The sequence below is a fragment of the Gopherus flavomarginatus genome, chromosome 1, assembly GCF_025201925.1.
Source record: "Gopherus flavomarginatus isolate rGopFla2 chromosome 1, rGopFla2.mat.asm, whole genome shotgun sequence".
NCBI lineage: Eukaryota > Metazoa > Chordata > Testudines > Testudinidae > Gopherus > Gopherus flavomarginatus.
In genome coordinates this window covers 123,814,357-123,834,993 of record NC_066617.1, presented here as the reverse complement: position 1 = coordinate 123,834,993, position 20,637 = coordinate 123,814,357, and the positions used below count along the sequence as shown (strand labels likewise).

General features: G+C 40.5%; 1 protein-coding gene across 2 annotated transcripts in view; it reads right to left on the bottom strand.

Moving 5' to 3' along the window:
• Nucleotides 1–19,322, bottom strand: part of AEBP2 (AE binding protein 2) — an 87,321-nt gene extending 67,999 nt beyond the window's left edge. Inside the window, exon 1 of one of the 2 annotated variants that reach the window (XM_050968873.1) lies at nt 18,619–19,322. In XM_050968873.1, the coding sequence (XP_050824830.1) occupies nt 18,619–19,175 (557 nt within the window). In that variant the 5' untranslated portion in view covers nt 19,176–19,322. The remainder of the gene's footprint in view (nt 1–18,618) is intronic. The other variant, XM_050968881.1, reaches the window with a different exon arrangement.
• Nucleotides 19,323–20,637: the final 1,315 nt, after the last annotated feature.

Genomic DNA, 20,637 nt, shown 5'->3' with positions numbered 1-20,637 from the left:
AGCTATCCCACTGTGCAACTGGCTGCAGGGTGCTTTGGGAAGGGTTTGCAACGCCTCACATGAGTCACATGATGCAAGTTTCTCAATCCCACCGTTCCAGGGGCATCCTACTAGATTGCCAGCTGCTTTTTAAATGAAGTGTAGGGGGAGGAAAGGGAGATTGTTTAACAGGGAATGGAGGGAGAGGGAAGAGTGAGTGAGTGAGTGTGTGTGTGTTGGGGGAATGTGTGTCGGCATGCTGTCTCTAAGTTCAGACAGCAGCCTAAGCAACCAACCTTGGGGGAAGGGGGACACCCCCCACATCAGCCCCCAACTCTGCAGAGCACAGCAGTTCCCCCTCCCCACCCACAGCAGCAGCCTGCTCTGCCTGCCTGCCAATTTCTGTAATTCTATAAGGATTCTATAATTCTCTGAGTTCTCCCATACCGGGAGAATCATTCTCAGCAGCTCTGTGCACTCTCCATGATGAGGAATAATGAAAGCTTCTGGGAGCTTTGAAAGGGGAGAGGTGATTGCCTGCAGGGCAGCCAAGTTCAAAACAGTGAGCAGGGTGGTCACGGCCGGCACTGTGGGTCGCCGGGGGAGGCCAGTTATATCAAAATAACAAATATTAGCGTCTACACCAATGCTCTGTCACTCTAATTTTACAGCAAAAAGCTTTGCCTCTCATGAATGTGGTTTTGTTTTGCTGCCAAAAGTAACTTTGTAGTGTGTACACCTCCACTGGTTTGTCCACAACTTGATGCCAGTACAGATTTCGGGAAACATGACTGCTGCAGTCAACACTGCTAAATAAGCAGGAAGCCTCATTCTATACTAGATATAACTTCTGAGAGATCCTTAAGAATAGCTTCTGAAGGTGACAAATATATGGATAACTGATGAAAGCGAGTATCTAACCAGAGAATAGGAAGGCAGCACTACTGCTGATCACTGTCTAGAGCAGGGGTTCTCAACCTGGGGGTCAGGGGTTTGCAAGCTGTCAGCCTCTACCCCAAGCCCTGCTTTGCCTCTAGCATTTATAATGGTTTTAAATATATAAAAAGTGTTTTTAATTTATAAGGGGAGGTCACACTCAGAGGCTTGCTATGTGAAAGTGGTCACAAGTACAAAAGTTTGAGAACCACTGGTCTAGAGACCAAAAGCCTGTGAACAGAGGGGAAAGATACTCCTTCCATCCTCTCTAGAGACTTCCAAAGGCTTACAAATCTTGTTTATCTGGTCTGAGCTTTAACCACATTCCTCCTATCTAATCTCTCTCTGCCAGACAACAGAAAAAAGAGACTACTATCAACACCAGACATAAGGGAGACTTAGAACTGCATGTCATCCACATTTCTTTCACTACCTCCCCCAATGGCCCCACATATCCATCAAGGCAGATGAGCAATTGTCCAAAACCACTAGTGGGGGAATCTAAGAGAATGTTGGGAATCATCAGGAAAGGCACAGATAAAAAGACAGAAAATATCATATCCCTCTATGTAAATCTATGATACGCCCACATCTTGAATACTGAATGCAGATGTGGTCACCCCATCTCAAAAAAAGATATATTGGAATTGGAAAAAATACAGAAAAGGGCAAGAAAATTAATAAGGAGTATGGAACAGCTTCCACAGGAGGAGAGATTAGTAAGACTGGGACTTTTCAGCTTGGAAAAGACACGAATAAGGTGGGATATGATAGAGGTCTATAAAATCATGACTGGTGTGGAGAAAGTAAATAAGGAACTGTTATTTACTCCTTCCCATAACACAAGGGCTAGAGGTCAACACATGAAATTAATAGGCATCAGGTTTAAAACAAACAAAAGGAAATATTTCTTCACATAATACACTGTCAACCTGGGGAACTCTGCCAGAGGATGCTGTGAAGGCTAAGACTATAACATGGTTCAAAAAAGAACTGGATACATTCATGGAAGATAGGTCCCTCAATGGCTATTAGCCAGGATGGGCAGGGATGCAAAACATACTCTGAAGCATCCCTAGCCTCTGTTTGCAAGACCTGGGAATGGGCGACACGGGATGGATCACTTGATGATTACCTGTTCTGTTTATTCCCTCTGAAGCACCTGGCATTGGCCACTGTCAGAAGACAGGATACTGGGCTAGATGGACCTTTGGTCTGACCCAGTATGGTCGTTCTGATGTTCTTATTCTCCCCCCACCTTCCCCCCCCCCCAAAAAAAAAAAAGAGAAAGGAAGGAAAGAACTGAAGAGAAATTCCACTCAGCTCAGGTTGGGAGTTAAACAAACATAACCCAGTGAATTCTGTGAGAAGGTAATTATCTGGCCACTTCACTAATTTACATCAAAGTGAAAAGTAAAGCACTTGAAAGGTTAATTTAAGGTTTTCCTATGCATTACATTCCTTTTCAAGAGGAAAAAACAGATAGAATGCTAGAAGAATAGGAGTACTTGTGGCACCTTAGAGACTAACAAATTTATTTCAGCATAGGTTTTCGTGGGCTACAGCTCACTTCTTCGGATGCATAGGGTGGAACACACAGACAGAAGATATTTATACATACAGAGAACATGAAAAGGTGGAAGTACCCATACCAACTGTAAGAGTCCAATCAATTGCAATGAGCTATTATCAGCAGGAGAAAAAAAAATCTTTGAAGTGATAATCGAGATGACCCATAGAAGGTGTGAGGAGAACTTAACATGGGGAAATAGATTCAATTAGTGTAATGACCCAACCATTCCCGGTCTCTGTTTAAACCTAAGTTAATTGAATCTAATTTGCATATTAATTCAAGTTCAGCAGTCTCTCTTTGGAGTCTGTTTTTGAAGTTTTTTTTGTTGCAAAACTGCCACCTTCAAGTCTGTCACTGAGTGGTTAGAGAGGCTGAAGTATTCTCCCACTGGTTTTTGAATGTTATGATTCTTGATGTCAGATTTGTGTCCATTTATTCTTTTGCGTAGAGACTGTCCAGTTTGGTTAGAATGCTACATTCAATTTGAGTCTAAGTTTTCTGTTTTATTTAGATTTTTTTTTTACTACAAATTAATTAAATGAAATTTTGAAACAAAGTTGTTCTGAACCAGAAAAAAAGTTTTTCCATAATAAAAACGTCAAAATGAACCAAAACAATGTCAAGTAAAAAAACCTGTCAAAACTAATCCGTACCTGCAAGAAGTTTTTGTTTGACATATCAGCATTTTCCATCAAAAACACTGCTGAAAAATTCCTGACCACCTCTAATTGGGACTCCACACAAATATAACAGTTTGTCAGGCTAGATACTTACAAAGTCTGAAAATGACACAATCAGATGAACTCTGTGAGCACTTGCTTTTGCAGTAAGCTTTTTCCACCTGAAGGATGTGTTCTGAGTAGCATGTAAGGTTATGATCCTTTCTGCTTTGATGCAGCATTCATCAGTTGTAAACTAGGGCTCACATACCAGAAAACACTCTAAGGGTATGGCTATACAGAAAAGAAAACCCAGAGCTGGCCTATGCCAGAACCCGGACTCCAGCCTGAGCCCAGATGTCTACACAGCAATGAAACAGCCCCACAAACCGAGCCCCAGTTGGCTGGCACAGGTCAGCTGTGGGTGTCTAGTTGCTATGTAGTAATAATGAGAATCTGACTCATTGCTTGCTCTCTCACTTAGGAACAGAAATTGCAAACCAAACTTGTTCTGAACTGAAACATACAGTCATGCTCCTAGGAGTGACACACTGTTCCTTCCATTGCCTGGCTCTTACAAGTTTCAAAGACAGAGGAATTAGACCACAGGATTGTTGCTCAGTTAAATACTTGTAACAGACAAAGACAGAATTTAAGTATATAGTTAAATATGTTACTATAAAAATATTGCATGGTTATCTTGATCATCTGTGAATATGAAGCTGGTTTTAATACTGACTTCTTACTATGTTAGTATTTGGTAGTTTTAAGACCAACATTCTGGGTACTGAAGTAGGATAAAATGCCCAGTTAATGGCAGCAATTACCACTTGCCCAAGTACAGATTTAATGGAATCTAAACCAATGCTCTTCAAGTACTAGCTATATCAATGTAAAGACAGGGTAATGTAGATCTGTGGAAAGATTAAGTACACATTCTGAAAAATATGAGACATTAAATAAGATTCCCCAGGAGACAGACATATGGCCAGCAACAGAAGCTGAAAAGATAAAATTTACTTACCTACACATTTTTTCTTCTCTGAAGTGGTCAACTGGTGCTCTGTGATCCTTTAACTCCATACTGGTGATGCATCTCTCCTCTACAAGTTTTCCCGATTATCAGTGCAATATCAAAAATATTCCAGTTCCAGGAACAAAAGAATTTCCCTTGCTTAATTTTGGATTTTTAACTTGTTCTTTCTTGTTCCAACCTGCAAGTGCCAATATGCCACAGAAGTCCTACTTGTCATGTGAATAGCAACTAACCCAAAGGAAAGCTTAAGAGTAGAGAGAAAACAAACTTCTTTCTACTCTAGGAAGTTGTTCTGATGAGCTTTCTGGGACAGCCGTTTGCCCTGAATTACATGGGACCTATCTGAGTTCCTTCAGTAGTGCAGAAAATAATTTGGTACCTGAATGAGGAAATTCCACTGATAATCAGGAAAATGTACATAGTAGGGAGCTTCACCACCATAGAATAATGGATCATACAACACCCAATGCCCATAAGGGAGAAAAGGGAATAGGCCAGAATGTCAGGATTCAAGCAGTAACACAGAAATCATGGGGAGCAGAGGCAGAAACTCCTATCTAGCAGCAGCAAGAGCAGAAATATCCAAAAAACGCAACTGCTGACTTATACAGAAGAAGGGTCTTCCAAAAAGGAAAGAAAAATTACAAAAATGGAAAGGGAGGTACAGAAAGAAACCTGGGATGATAAATCAGTATGTGAAAGTGACGGAAAGGATAAAAGAGTGAGTAAATATCTTATATTTAGGTTACAGGAGTTAAAAATAGGTAAATGATTAAATTAAGAATCAATACAAACTGACTTTCACTACAACCTTTTCCCACTCTTGTGTGCGTTGCCTACTTACATTTAAAGTTCTTTAGAGGACAGAAACCTTACGCGTCTAAAGAGCCCAGGACACTTTTAGGTGCTCAACCACCACCACCCTACTAAGTATTGCCATTTAAGTATAAAGTCCTAAATGACAACAAAACTTTATCATAAACAATACAGAGTGTGACTTTCAAATCATCTAAATGACTTAGGTGCACAAGTCTAATCGAAAGTGTTTGCGGTCCTAGATCACATAGGTATTTTTGAAAATCACAGCTAAACCATACCCAGATTAAGCCATGATAACTAAAACCATGTGAAATAAACAAGAAAGTTTGTAATTGTAAAGCCTAGCAAAAATAAACACAAGAACCAACTATTTTTATAATGTAATTTGAATGCTGAGAAATCAACAGTGGAAAATGAACAGACAAATCAATGAGAGATAATTTTAAAAGTGAGTTGCCATGCCAGCACTTAATCTAGATTTAAAAAATACTTTTTAGAAGTAGATAATTGTGAAGCTGTATCTAGATGGGGTATGCCACACATTTTTTAATCCCTAGAAATGGAGGGAAACATATTACTAAAGTTTGACAACATTACATTGGAAGGATTTACAAAAAACAGTGAGGACAAGAGAAATAATACAAAGGGACCTAGAGAAATCAGAAACATGGACAGAAAACAAAATAAGATATTCTGAATCACCATGTTTCTGTGCCTTTATGCTTTGTCTGCCCTGACTGTGTACATAGTAAGATCTTCAATGCAAGAACTCTTATTATGAGTTTGTAGCGCAGATAACACAATGGGACCCTGATCTTGGTTGAGGTCCCTAGATGTTACTGTAATGCAAATAATAAATTAACAGGAAAGAGAAACCAGGAAAGCAGTTATAGTGAAACAGATACAGCAGCAAGAATGCAGAGCAAGTTAGACAAGCATGCAATGTGACACGACCCCCAAAGGGGGGGGGGGGGGAGATAATGAAGTCAGAGTGACTGGATTTAAATCACCAATTTTAATCATGATTTAAATTAGCAAGTAGGAAGCCTTGACTTAGATCATCTATTTTTATCGTGTTTTGCATTAAACTTTTTAGTTACTTCCCTTTAAAAAAAGGTTTAAAAGGTTGATCCTCTTTTATTATTAAAACACACTGAAAACTAAAAACAGCCTTCACACTAAATTTTGTGCTTCTTTTTCTTAATTAGACTATGCTTCAACACATTTAACTAGTTATATAGCTTAACTTACATTTATTCAGATTCTTACTTATTTTATGTTAGAAAATGGTGAATGATGCATTTCTTATTTACTAGATGATAAATCACAAGTAAAAATTTAAGTAAGTCAAGCTCATTTGCATGGAAATTCAATTAAAAAAGACAAAGCATTTTAATATTTTTATTGAATAAAACTACTTAACTGTGTTAGATGCAAAAGAAAAAAGTTTATCAAAGCATGTTTTGCATTTAAAACTGATTTATTAAACAAAAGAAGTAGAGGGGGAGGTATAGCTCAGTGGTTTGAGCATTGGCCTGCTAAACCCAGGGTTGTGAGTTCAATCCCTGAGGGAGCCATTTAGGAAACTGGGATAAAAATCTGGGGATTGGTTCTGCTTTAAGCAGGGGGCTGGATTAGATGACCTCCTGAGGTCCCTTCCAACCCTGATATTCTATGATTCTATTATCTGTAGTTATGAAGAGAACTAATTTTTTCTGGACACAATGTCCTACAAGATTTTAGAACCAGTACATATAATTCTCTCATATGTAGATTTTATTCATAAATTGGAAGAGGAAAACAAGCTTTCCTGCTTTCTCAACCTCAAACTTGTTTCTTATGCACTAGTCATTGAACTTAACTAGTTGAATACTAATATGGAGAAAACATTCTCCCTGCACCTGCAGAAGAAATTACTGCTGTCAAAACTGATTTAGCACCTCAGCAGACTCAGGTTCCAGGTGTTCAAGCCAGTAACTTCTACCAGTTAAGTGGGAGGATATTCTTTAAACTTAGCAGAAAATATGCACTACTTAATATTTTTTGTAATTGGTTTAAATGATTTCAGTATTATTATAATAAGTTTAGGCCTTAACAATGACTGTGGGTTTCAATTTAATTTTAAATAGTTTTCTTTCCTAAATAAACCTGTATTCACTTTAAATAAAACACCCAATTTAAATAAAAAAATCCTTTTATATATATTTGTTCAAATAATCAATTTGTACCATTCTGACCACGGTTTTGGCTAACATATGCAAAATTATCACATGAAGCAAGAAAAGCGTCTGTAGATGGCTCTGGAGCAAAGCACCATGAATTTGAGGTTTACTTCCAGGGACCACATTACCTTCAACTTGTCTATTTTCCTGGGAGTTCAGGAAACAGAAACAAATGGTTGTGGGGGTTGGAGGAGACTGAATTTATGAGGAAAGATTAAAGAGCTAAATGTGCATACCTTTATTAAGACAATTAACATGTTGTGGAAAAAACAAATTATTCTAAATTTGAACAGTATTTCTAGAACACCAATCAAATACTTAAGAAACCATTATTTGTATTTAAAGGGACACCATCAACATGAAGAACAGTCAATATAAGAAAAATTTAAAATAGTTTCAGGTACTACACCTACTTAAGTATTCCTGCCAATTTCTGTGGTTTCACAATCCCATTTTTTGTATTCTTCGAAAATATTTTCCCCTGTTGCTGTATGTAAGACCCACAAAACCGAGGAAACACACTAAACAGGAAAAGCCATTAAACTAACTATACACAAAGTACTGCCAAATGCACAGAGAAAAACCATATTCTCTCTAATCTTTCAGCTATAGTCATCTTAAGTGTCATTTAAAAGTAGGTTAAAAAAAAAAACAAGGACAGGAGTTAATGGTACAGTAGAAACTTACGAACACCAGAGTTTACGAACTGACCAGTCTAACATACACCTTCAGTGGAAACAGAAGTACACAATCAGGCAGCGAGAGAGTGAAATGGGGGGGGAGAAAGCAAATACAGTACCATACTGTGTTAAACATAAACTACTAAAAAAATAAAGCTGTACTAACTCAATGTTCAGTTATAAATGTTTGAAAAAACGACCATGTTTTGTTCAGAAGTACGAACATATCAGGGTTATGAACAACCTCCATTCCTGAGGTGTTTGTAGCTCTGAGGTTCTACTGTATCCTTTAATAGGTAACTACTGTATGTGCCTATTCCAATGGAAGGTATGTAATTGCTATTCCTAAAGTACCAATCTGATTTTAAAAAAAGGAAATTACTGATAAACTTCAAACTACTGCACTGTGTGGATTATTAATTATTTGTACTACAGTGGCATCAAGGGGCCACAATTGAAGTCAGATCCCCATTGCACTAGCACTGCACACAGTAAGTACAATTCTTCGGGGTGGATAAAAGGCAATTTTTTTATTAAATGTTGATTTAAATTGGATTTTTTTGATAAAATGCTTTTTGAGGGAAAAACCTATCTAAAGATAGTTTTAATTGAGACACAGTATAGGTCAAAGATATCTCATCATGGAACAGGGATTATAAATTCTACTTTTACACTATGAGACAATATATTCATGTACTGTTTAAGAAAAGTTTTGTAAATGAGCTCCAAACGTTCATGGATTCAGGACCCAATCTTATGAGGTTCCAGGGGCTTCTGTATAGATTTAAGCTAATCTTTCTATTTACCCAATAGTGCTCAGTCTAGACTAGGGATTGGCAACCTTTGGCATGCAGCCAGTCAGGGAAATCCGCTGGCGGGCCGGGACAATTTATTTACCTGCAGCGTCCGCAGGTTCGGCTGATCGCAGCTCCCACTGGCTGCGGTTCGCCGTTCCAGGCCAATGGGGGCTGCAGGAAGCGGCGTGGGCCGAGGGATGTGCTGGCCACCGCTTGCTGCAACCCCCATTGGCCAGTGGGAGCTCCGATTGGGCAAACCTGCAGACGCTGCAGGTAAATAAACTGTCCCAGCCCACCAGCGGATTTCCCTGACGAGCCACGGGCCAAAGGTTGCCGATCCCTGGTCTAGAAGATACTATCAGACAGGCTTAGTTTTGCAGTTCTCAACTGTGGATTTGTGTCTCCAGGGATAACATCCTTGTTAACAGCAAAAATATTTTTAAATAAATAAATAATATATAGAAGAGAGAAATAACAGATCTCAACCTTATTGTCCCTTCGCAAATTTTTGTACACAGGGTCAATCCCTTACCTCTCTCTAAAAGTGAAAAGTTTCAGTGAACACATTATTGTTGAGGAGGAACAGATCTGGACAAGGAGAAGTCTAGTGATAAATGTGAGTCAAGAAGGACAGGCAGTAGAAACAGAAGCGAAACTGTTTGAGCAGCACATTCCAGTAGACTTGAGGTCTTTCTGAGTGTAGCCTTCATTGATTTGAGATCTACCATATCATTCTCTCACTAGAAGGGAAAACCTATAATGGCAGCACATCGTAAGAGAGACCCAGTTTGGGAGTAAGAACCATTCAAGAAATATATGTTTGCTGATGATGTTTTAAAGAAAGTCACACCAGTGAACCAGTGGTAGTCACTTAAGCACTTGGATTCAGAGATGGTTGAAGTGATAATTTCACTTTTAACAGCAGTAGCGTCTTCTGCCAGCGTAGAAAGAATATTTTCTTTGGACTAATCCATTCCAATTAAGAAATTGTTTGGGACCTTAAAAAGCAGGAAAGCTTGGTTTTCTTTTCCAGATTATGAACAAACAGGAAAATGAAGGTGAAGACAACTGAGTTACCTGCAGAAGCCAGAATTTTAAGTTTCTCAGGTTGACCTGGCTGACACAGTCGATTTAATTTTTTTTAATATTTCATTTAACTAATTTAGTTAAAAAAAAACAAAAACAAACCTGATTTTAAAACACTTGAATGTTTAACTAAACTCAAAAATTCATATGCTTGTTTTGTTAAAATATTCTATGTTTGCTGTTGAAGAAAAAAATCCATTTTAGTTAAATGAAACAATTTAAATGTCTGTCTGGTGATGTTCTCCTCCTAATACAGCATGGCAAGAAAATCCTCCAAATATTAATGATTAACATGTTGAATTAGAGATAGTTCACCTCCCAATGACTTCATAAATAGCTGCTTCAATTACCTTTGGTAAATGAAATAACCAATCATACATTTTCTGATATAGCTGTAAAACTAATCTGAAAAGTTTTCAAAATTAATCACTTAAAAATGTATAGTGTGTACCTTCTAAAAATGAAACCTACATCTATCTCTGAGTTGCGAAGAATATGTATTAAGGTTATAACCAACAAGAATGCACTTTTATGTAGAAATCCATGATTAAATTGAGTCTTCCTGACTAGTGATTGAAGTCATTAAATCAAATCCACCCTGCAACTCTTGACACAAATCTTTCAGGCCATAACTTGACATACAAAGTAACAAAGAAATCTGCTAATACTTTACAGAAGTAAGTAAATTCAACAGAAAAATGCTTATCTTTGTGCACTATGAGAGCAGAAAAGTTAAGCAAAGTTTTAAGTTTTTCAGGCCTTAAGCTACTAGATTTTTTTGAATTTACAGTTCTTGAATACCAATCACTAATAGTTAAAGAATAATTATTGCTCAGTACCTATTTTTATACATGAGAGTGTATCTAGATTTCAATTTTAATTTCTGAAAATTTCTTACTCTGCATTTCTGACAAGTAATTAATTATCTGATCAATTTCTAGAACTGAGAGACTGACTGGATCACTATATCTAAATTAATCTGAAAGTTAGAAAAATCTTCAAATGTTTATTACAAGTGTCCACTGCAGCCCAATTACCATATCCCACTTTTTTGTGTACAACTGCTCATGGATTTTGATACTTTCTTTCTTTGTTCCCTTTAAAAAGAGCCAAAAATTGTATAAAACAATAGGTACATCTTAAAGAAAAATCAAGAAAATTAATTCATGAATTAAATACATTCTGTAGGCTGTGTGAAGCATAGAATAACCAGTGTCTAGTGCACTTTGATCCCATCTCTTCTTTTCTCTTGGAATGCTCCCTCCTTTCAACACACACAGGGCCCTGGCCTCTGTGTCAGGTGGCCAGTGCAGATACAGTCTAGCAACTCCACAATGGAGAGAAAATCCACTTCAATGGTCCCTATGACAATGTACACCAGCTAAGGATCTCCCCACTGTGTTAAAGCCCCCTTTACACCACAGGAGCAGACTTGAAAGAGCAACAGATAACCAAGCTCTCTGTCTTTTGCATCCTGTAAAATACTGAGCAGTGTTGGGACTGTAACATTAATCACAGATCCATTAGCTCATATCCTTATTTGGCTAAATATATCCACATTATAAAGGAAATTCATGGTAACTACCCGTAATTCGGATTTTTAAAAATGGCTAATAACCAAACTTCCTAAATTGTCTTGGTCTCCTTTATAACAACCACAGTATTTCGACAGCCAAGTGTTGGACAACATTTAATAGGTTAACAACACGTCTGGCAGCCAAACTCTGTCAGCATGGATTCCATTTCATTACCAATACACAGGGTATTTTTACATATGCCTTTCAGAACTTACAGCTGGAGAAGTTGCCCAGTGAAACTAAGCAAATGATTATATTTAGAAAAAGATTTAGGGTACAGCTACATGTGCCATGGGATAAACGACCCATGGCACAGCTGCAAGATAGCCTATGTCAGCTGAATTTGACTCGCAGGGCTCAGGCTCATGGGGCTAAAAATCACTGTCTAGATGTTCAGGCTCGGATTGGACCCCATGCTTTGGGACCTTCCACCCTCCCAGGGTCCCAGAGTTTAGGCTCCAGCCCAAGCCCAAAGGCCTACACATTGACTTTTTAGACCTGGAGCCTGAGCCCCGCAAGCCCACACACCCAGTCAGTCACAGGTGTTTTATCTCTGTGTAAACATACCCATAAGATCTTAAATGTTAGCATAAAGAGAGTCCTACATAAAAAATTAAAATTTGAAATCACAAGTCTCAGGACACATCTTTTTGCATCCTATCGGCATGAAAGAAAAGCTAAGCAAGAACTGGTCATCGAAGTCTTGAGTAGGAAGTGGCAAGATGCTTTATGTCATGAAATGGGATGTATTTTCCAGTTTTGTAAAGTCATAACTTGCTGCTGAGACTTTAGAATACTACATCTCTGTGCACTGTAAACTAATATGTGAAATACAGAATGTTTTTATAATATTCTTTCAAAACAATTTCTTTGAACATGCTGCTTACACTCTAGGTATACACGACAAAACACTTGACAACAACTAAGCCCAATGAAAGTTCAAAAGGAAGCAGTCTGAAGTATTTAAAAATCCTCAACCCCCTAGAGTAGCTAACAAATTTACATATGCTCCCCCGGTTACGCAAACTCAATTTATGCAAATCCACAATTATGGAAAGAGTTCCATAAGTTTGGGGGTTTTTTGACACGCACATAATTGTTGGGTATATGTTCCTGATTTACGCAAAATTAGACTTATGCAAGTCGGGGACTGTCTGTAGTTTGTAGGTGTGTGATTAAAATCTGGAAATGAAGGCCAGTATTTTTATCATGAATCCCAACTATATTTGTGTGAATTACAGAACTTATATAAAATTAATGATATCACTCATTTGCTTTATTGGGCAGCAAGAGTACTAAGCTTGGATTCTAGATAATTTTTAGACATCACCGCAATAATCCCATATTAAAGTTCAGTACAGGTGATCAAGTTCTTTCAACTAGTTCACAAAAAGCCTTTATGTTATCCATGCTTAATTCAAACTAGCAGCAGATTTTATAGCAAGAGATGTTACTACCCTTCCTATAAAACATCTGGGCAGTTTGGTCTTCCAATAAATATTTTTTTCCAGTGCCATAAAGACTGGAACATAACGTTATGGGAACAAGAATTATTTTTCCCGTTCCGTGTATTACTTCTGAATCTGAAAGCAATTGCAAACAGGTGTCAGGAACACCTTTTAAAGAACCAATGGTAAAGATAGTTTCAGCAGAATCCCTGAACTATAAATAACTGCCTGTATAGCCATTTGTCAACCAAGGTTTGTCAGTATTATGTAAGAACTAGAACAAATTATATTAAATTCCATCTGCCTAAGCACCCTGTTGCAGGTACAAAATGGATGATCTTCACTTCCTGGCTAGGATGTGCAGCCTTCACAAATGAGAATGCATACCTAAAAGAGGCCTGAAGCATTTTGCAATTTGGTCACGTGAACACATCACAGAAATGAAGCATCTGCACTAGTACCTCTTGCCTTTTTATTGTCTTTTAGATTGCTGTTCTGCTTTCATAAATGTCACTCTTATCATTCATAATACGGTCACAAATGTCACTCCAAAGTGGTCAATTTAGAAGACAACTAAGTTTTATAATTCTCAGTTTAAAAAAAGTAGTCAAATATGGGCAACCTTGACACTAAGCCTTTAGGAGGTCTAATAAGCTAACCAAAAAAAGCAGCACATACAACTAACAATTAGGAAACCCCCATTTCAAATCACACAAAAAAAGGAAATCAGAATTTTCATTCCCAGTGCTGCCACAGTCTCATTTTGAGAGTAAAAATTTAGGAAGGAACAATTTAATCGAAGGTTTAAAAGTAAACCCTCAAAAAATAATTTCTGAAATTAATTCACCTAAAAATGTCCCTCACTAATACTTCACAATATTCTGAGAGTATGTCTTTGCCCCAGAATTAACCTGGGTAATCAGCACTCCAGTGTAAGCACCTGGGTATGAGTAGCCACACTCCACAATCATATCCAAGTTACTAGGAACACACTGGTGCTGTCCTCACCCATGAGTGTCTCTTGTACTTCTGCAGGCACATCCCATAGTTCTTTGTACTGCAGTAAGGTGAGCCACTCTGAATCTTTTGAAGTGAATTGTGGGAGAACTTGTCTGTCCTCCTGCGTACACAGGGAAATTGTGGGAGGCATTGGAGGACAATCAGCTCCTGAATGGTTTGTCCTGTATTTTCACTTGAAATGAGATATCAGTCCAACTGAAGGCAGCATCCAGCCTTTAGCCTATGGCCCCAGACAAGCCAACTAGCCCAAGCTGACAGAACCAAACTAAAGGTCAGAAGTTTGTGTGTGGGGATGGGAGGAAGGTTAGGGACAACACCTGAGTAAAAGCCCAACTTAACTCTGCAGTGAAGACATATCCAGGGTGACTCATTTACTATCTGTCTGTATCTATTTCATCCTTTGAGGAGAATCAGCTTAAGATGCTTTTTCAAGACTGATATCACCAAGTTAGTGCTGTACAACTTCTCAAACGTTAGTGGCACTGAAAGTCAACCACTAGAAACACTTCAAAGCTGAAAAAAGTTCTCATACATGGCTATTTATTAACTAGATAAACAAGCCTAAGAAACAAAGTGGTGCATATGAGTTACTTTCAGGATGTTATTTCAAACTTGGGAGTAAATGGGTAAAATCCTCTGAGTCAAATTCAGCCTCAATGTCACGTGTCTATTTTCTACACAGTACTTCTAACATTTAAAATTTCCTGGCTTCTGCTGTAGGAAATACATTTGTTTGACCCTCAGGGTTTTATCAAGATCCACTCAAAATCGGTAACAATAGATTATTAATCTTTATTTGTGATGACCTGCAGCTTTGCTGCTCTAGTTTATGGTAAGCATGAGTCAGGGCAGGCTAGAATGTGTGTTTTGTGCTGGGAGATTTTGTGTTGATTTATGCAGGTGGCAAATGAGGGATGCTTGTTGTGGTAAGGGTCTGCATTTGGGCTTACTGTGAGTTACTGTACCAGGAGAGTTGTGCAGGTGAGGAACTGTGTGTTTGGAGTATTTTGTGTTACATGGATGGGGCAGTTGGACCAAAAAATCCATCATGCAATAGCCCTCATACAGCCAATGAAACTGCTGCATGCAAATTAGCTCTAGAATGAGGGTGGTGATTGGCTGAGTTACCACAGCTATCACAACAGTTTGGGCTCAGAGATGCATGCTTTGCTGTAGCACAGGTGTAATTCATAAAGTCAAAATAGCTGAAAACTTAGAAACTGGATGATAACATACAGTAAATCCCAGTGGTAACTGAATGTGGTGATATTCTGAAAAAAAGGGTCCCAAACCATGCATGTAGGTATTTCCATTGCTTCACACTGCCTCAGATATTCCAGGCTTCAGAATGATATACAGACAGGTGACAATCCTGGAATCATATCCTATAAATAAACTATGTACCTACTGCTTCTTAGAAGGAGAAAGATTTCAATCAAATATGAAAATCTTACAGAAGACCATCCATATATTAGAGATTATTTTAGAATACTTTCATACTAGCACATACAATTATTCTCTGTCAAAAGGTATGTAAATTAACTATTTTGGCATTTTTCTATTATTGTAGACAACAGCAATAAAATCCAAACACACTGAACTAATCAGAATGCGAACACTCACCTGAAATTCTGACCCTCTCACAACTCCCTCCCACCCATTCAAACCTTCAGAGGAAAAAGTTTGGGAAAACAAGCCTTGAATGGTAATCTTAATGTTACCAGACCAAGGCTGTGGCAGATCTTAGCAAAGGATCCCTCACCAACAATGCCCTTCCACTAAACCCTTCCTCCTTTAAATAATGGAGCTATTAATTCAAGCCTCTTCAGAGCATCATAGGTGAAAACCAGAAGCTTAGCCTTCACTCAGAAATCAACAGATAGTCAGATCACAGAGCACGGGGGTAACTTTCTCTACGTGATACACCAGTCAATAAGCAGGATGCTATCGTTGCACTTTCCAAATGATTTTAAGGTGTATCCCCATGTAGACATAATACTACAATCTAGAGGCAAACATTGTAACAAGGCATAGATCAAAAAAAAAGAAAAAAAAAGTTGTCAATCTTGCTTGCCAAGCATGAACATACCTAAAGGAAGGGTAGAGAAAAATTATGAATTCTATTATACAGTAAATAAATCACAAAAGAGAAACTCCACCACTTCTTTCCACTGCTTCCCTAACTCAGCTACCTATCTGGGTTGAGTCTCACTCTCAATGTGCTAGCTAGCTCTCATATGTGTTCCAGTATCTATAAGGCCCTGAGATAGTCACTCAAACACATGAAGTGGTTTACATTAGATTAAAATATGAAAAAAAAATCAGTATTGCCAAGCCTCTCAATTTTATTGCAATATCTAGCAATATTTGGTGTTCTTTTTAAAGCTCCAGCTCCCAGATTTCATGTCATTTCATGAAAATTCCAACTTTCATTTCAAAGAAATTTCTAGTACTCAACAGTGGAGAAAAGTATGAAAACATGATCCCAGTGCACGCTAAAGGCATATGACACAGCTGGCAAATACAAAAGCACCCAACATGTATAGTTTTTTAAATCATCATGATTTTCAAGTCAACTCTATGATTTGAAGTGAGGGGGAAGGGTGACTGACAGAGTCAGAGTTTTTGAACACTTGGGGTTGCCAATACTCAAATAGATGGACATCAATCTCATCTGCTACATTTCTGCAATATTTGAATAGACTATTTTAAACTTTTTGTCCAACTAGACTTAAACAAAAAAAATTTCTTCCCACATTATCATGTACTGTTAGGAGTGATAAAAACACTCTCCACTGTATTTGAAAAATACCATTTGGAAATGTTAATAAGTAATTTTTCAAAAGCTACTAAGAACCTGGCTGTTTTGGCATTTGTTCCTCTACATGAACAAATACATTAACTAGATTTCTGCATTTAATGGAAGTAAAACTAGAAACACATATTTATGTAAAAATCATAATGTGCCATGATCTATTAAATTTGTCAAGGACACAAAGCACCATTTATGATCAAAGTTACAAAATTTCTTAAGTCATTTTAAAACTCAATATTAACTAGATCTAGAATAGAGTTGAATCAGTAAAGCGACAAAAAAAATTTAACAAATTTCTTATTCTATTTATTTGTCCTATCATTTAGTTTCATTGTTAATTAAATGCTAGCACACAAAAACAAGAGTCACTCAGTACATCACATGTTTTTGAACAACTTAAATCACAGCAAAAACAATACTTTATAAGTATATTCAAGTACTGCACATGAAGTTCACTGCTCATTTGCAAGAAGGAAATAACTAACAACCTACTGTAAAAGTTAAATATATTATATATAGAAATCATATGTTTATCTTTTATTGGATTCAATTACATAAATATTCTATTCAGTTTTAATCCTTAAAAAAAAATCCTGAAGATGACAACTACACCAACAGAAGTTGGCCCAATAAACAATATTACCTCATCTACCTTGTCTGTCAACCACACTGATTCATAAAATCATAGAATATCAGGGATGGAAGGGACCTCAGAAGGTCATCTAGTCCAACCCCCTGCTCAAAGCAAGACCAATCCCCAGACAGATTTTTGCCCCAGATCCCTACATGACCCCTTCAAGGACTGAACTCATAACCCTGGGTTTAGCACACCAATGCTCAAACCACTGAGCTATCCCTCCCCCCCAGGTTATTAATCTGTGTTTGTTTTAAACAAAGACAACTGTTTTATGGTCAGGGAAAAGGTTGGTACATGACCAGGCCTTTCCACATACCAGACAGTAACCTACGTTAATCAAGTAAACTTAAATTCCCCCCTAAAGTTACAGACAGGTTGTTTCTTTCTGTAATACACAAACACCTGCACTGGTATAGGCAGAATACACCAACCAACACCTTTAACACTTCATCTTTGAACTTTAGATCATGCTGACTGCATTTTAACACAATATACAACTACAAAGGCACTTGACACTGTTTTATAAAAGAGGCATTGGCATCCCAGGAAAACAGTCGTTAAACTTTACTATTTAAATACGGACCATCTGCACATCAAACAAGAAGGAACCAAATCGAGTGGCTATCAAAACAGCCAGTTAATGATTTCTATACTTCAAGAACTCCACTCTCACCTGACGAGAGATTTTTTTTAGGGAAAAAAACGGTCAGGAAGAAAATGAAGACCTAAGGACAAAGTACATTTCTGAAAGTACAGAAGTCGGCGATTTTTCTTTTATCATTAAGCCTGGTAAGAGCAGAATCATTCCAGGAGAGAGCACTAACCCATGCAAAAGCTCAATATGCAAATAAAAATATCGAGGTCTCTCTTCCTTCTGCTGGGTAAGTAGAAGAGGAAAACACAACCCACCTGGTGGCCCCTAGCCCTCGTTCTCGGTTCTAGGAATGACAATCCCCACCCATCCCTTCTTCCTGCACTAGCGGCCCTCTGCCCCTGGCTGGGAGATGGCCGGGGGCAGGAGGAGAATTGGTGGCGGTGGTTTGGGGTTGGGGCTGCTCCGTATGCGGGCTGTGTGCGCCTCTGTTCTGGGGAGAGGTGATTCCCAGGGGCCGCTGTGCGCAGGACGCCCAGGAGATGGCGTCCCAGGGCCCCCATCTCGTGAGAGATTTCAAGGCTAAACCTGCCCCCGCCTCCCTGGCGGCCTCCCCCGGCTGAGGGAAGAGCTGCAGGGCCGACGTCCCGCCCCGCCCCGCCCCCACCCCATCCCCGACCGGGCGTGTGACCGCAGAGCTGCGGCCGGCTCCAGCCTGCCGAGGAGCGGGGGCTACACTGACCTGTCCTCCGAGTCCATCCGGCTCAGGGGCTCCCCGTCCGAGGACATTTCCAGGCTGCCCCGCCGGCCCCCCGACGTGGCGCTACAGCAGCTGCTGCTGCCACTGCTGCCGCCCCCTCCGCCGGTGCCGTAGCCTTCGTCTCCGCCGCTGGACACGCTGCTGCTGCTGCTGCCGCCGCCGCCGCGGCCCAGCCCGTCCTCCTGGCTGCCCCGGGGCCCCTTGGGCTCCTCCTTAGCGTCGGCCTCGCTGCTGCCGCCGGGGCTGAGCGAGCGGGTCTCGTCGCTGCAGCAGCCGCTGCTGGTGCTGCTGCTCCCCACCAGGCTGCTCTCCTCGCCGCCCTCCTCTTCCTCCTCCTCGTCCTCCCCGTCCCCGGCCTGGCTGGCGCTCTCCGGGCTCGGCTCCGACATGCTTTCGGCCTCGCCGCTCAGCAGCAGCAGCGCCTCGGACTCCGCCGCCGCCGCCGCCCCGGCCTCTTCCTCCTCCTCGGCCGCCACCGCCGCCGCCTCGCCAGGAAACAGCCCCTCCGGCTCCGCCATGTCGCTGAGAGCGGCCGCCATGGCGCCGCCGAGCTGCTGCCTCCTGTGTCTGTCGCTCCCCCTGCCGCCGCCGCCTCTCGCCCGCACAATCGCGCCGCAGAGGGGAGGGGCCGCTGCACGCGCTACGGAACGCGCCCGGGGACAAAACACCGAGCTGGGAGAGTAGCGCCCGCGGCGCCGGGAGGGGAAAGGAATCGAGGACACGAGGCTGCTTAGGAGCGGGCAGAACCAAGTGCAGGCGGGGGAGGGGGAGAATGGGCAGAACCAAGTGCGGGCGGGGCGGCAAGGCAGAGGGAAGCTGCCAGCTGTGAGGGGGGCGCGTGGCCGGACGACCCTGAGTGGTTGGGGCAGGAGTCAGGACTCCAGGCTTCGCACTGTTGAGTCCCCCAGTCAGGCCCCTCCAGAGAAAAGGGGGACCCTCACTGCCTTTGCCCCTGCCCCCCTCCAGGCACTGCCAGGGAGCTGGCACTGGGGAGTGGGTCGTGCCACGGAGGGGGTAATGAAGCGCCCCAAACTCCAGCCCAGAGAAGTAACTTTTCTTAGTTCTTTGAGTGCTTGTGCAAATCCATCCCACTCTTAGCACTGCACTCACTGTGCTTTACTGTGTGCATGGGGGGTGCCCCACGGTGTCAGAAAGATGGCAGCACAGCTCCACCAAAAGACATATGGGCTGAAGAACCCCAAGTGAGTGTGAGCCCTAATCTGAGCCAGAGGGGTTTAAACTAGCTAACGCATAACAGACCCGAATGCATCACAACACCCACTTGGGAGAACATACTACTTGACCTTCCTCTCTGTCAGCAAACGGTACAAATCATCTTGCAGAAACTCTGAAAGGTTAGGCTCTTAGTGTATAAAAGAATAAGGCCCTGTGAACTTGAAATGTACACCCTAGCTCCCTTGATTAGTGTTTTGGGGAAAACACCAATAAAAGAGTCATTGGGTTCAAATGGAAACCCATAGAAACTCAGAGTTGGATCTGAGTGATGCCTCACCCATATGAAATATTGTACAGGAAGGGCCAGCCAAGAGAACTTGCATTTCCCCAAATCTTCTGGCTGATGTAATTGCCACTACTAAGGATGTTTTTTGTAGATAAATGCAACAGGGAGCAGTTTGCTAGGTGCTTAAATGGATGGAGTGGATGTGGCTTACCTGCCAGCACAACATTAAAGTCCAATGGAGAAGTATGTTCCCTTAGTAGTGGAAAAAAAACATATGTAAGGCCCTTAAGAAATTTAATCATAGAAGGTGGAAAAAACACTATAGCGTTGAAAGGGGGGAGAAATAGTGGGGATGTGGTAATATGGCTGCCAGGAACACTCTAAGGGCTTGTCTCCGCTACCGCATGGGTTCGATCTAAGATATGCAACTTCAGCTATGTGAATAGTATAGCTGAAGTCAGTGTACTTAGATCTACTTACCGTGGTGTCTTCAATGCAGTAAGTCAATAGCTGACGCTCTCCTGTCGACTCCGCTTGCG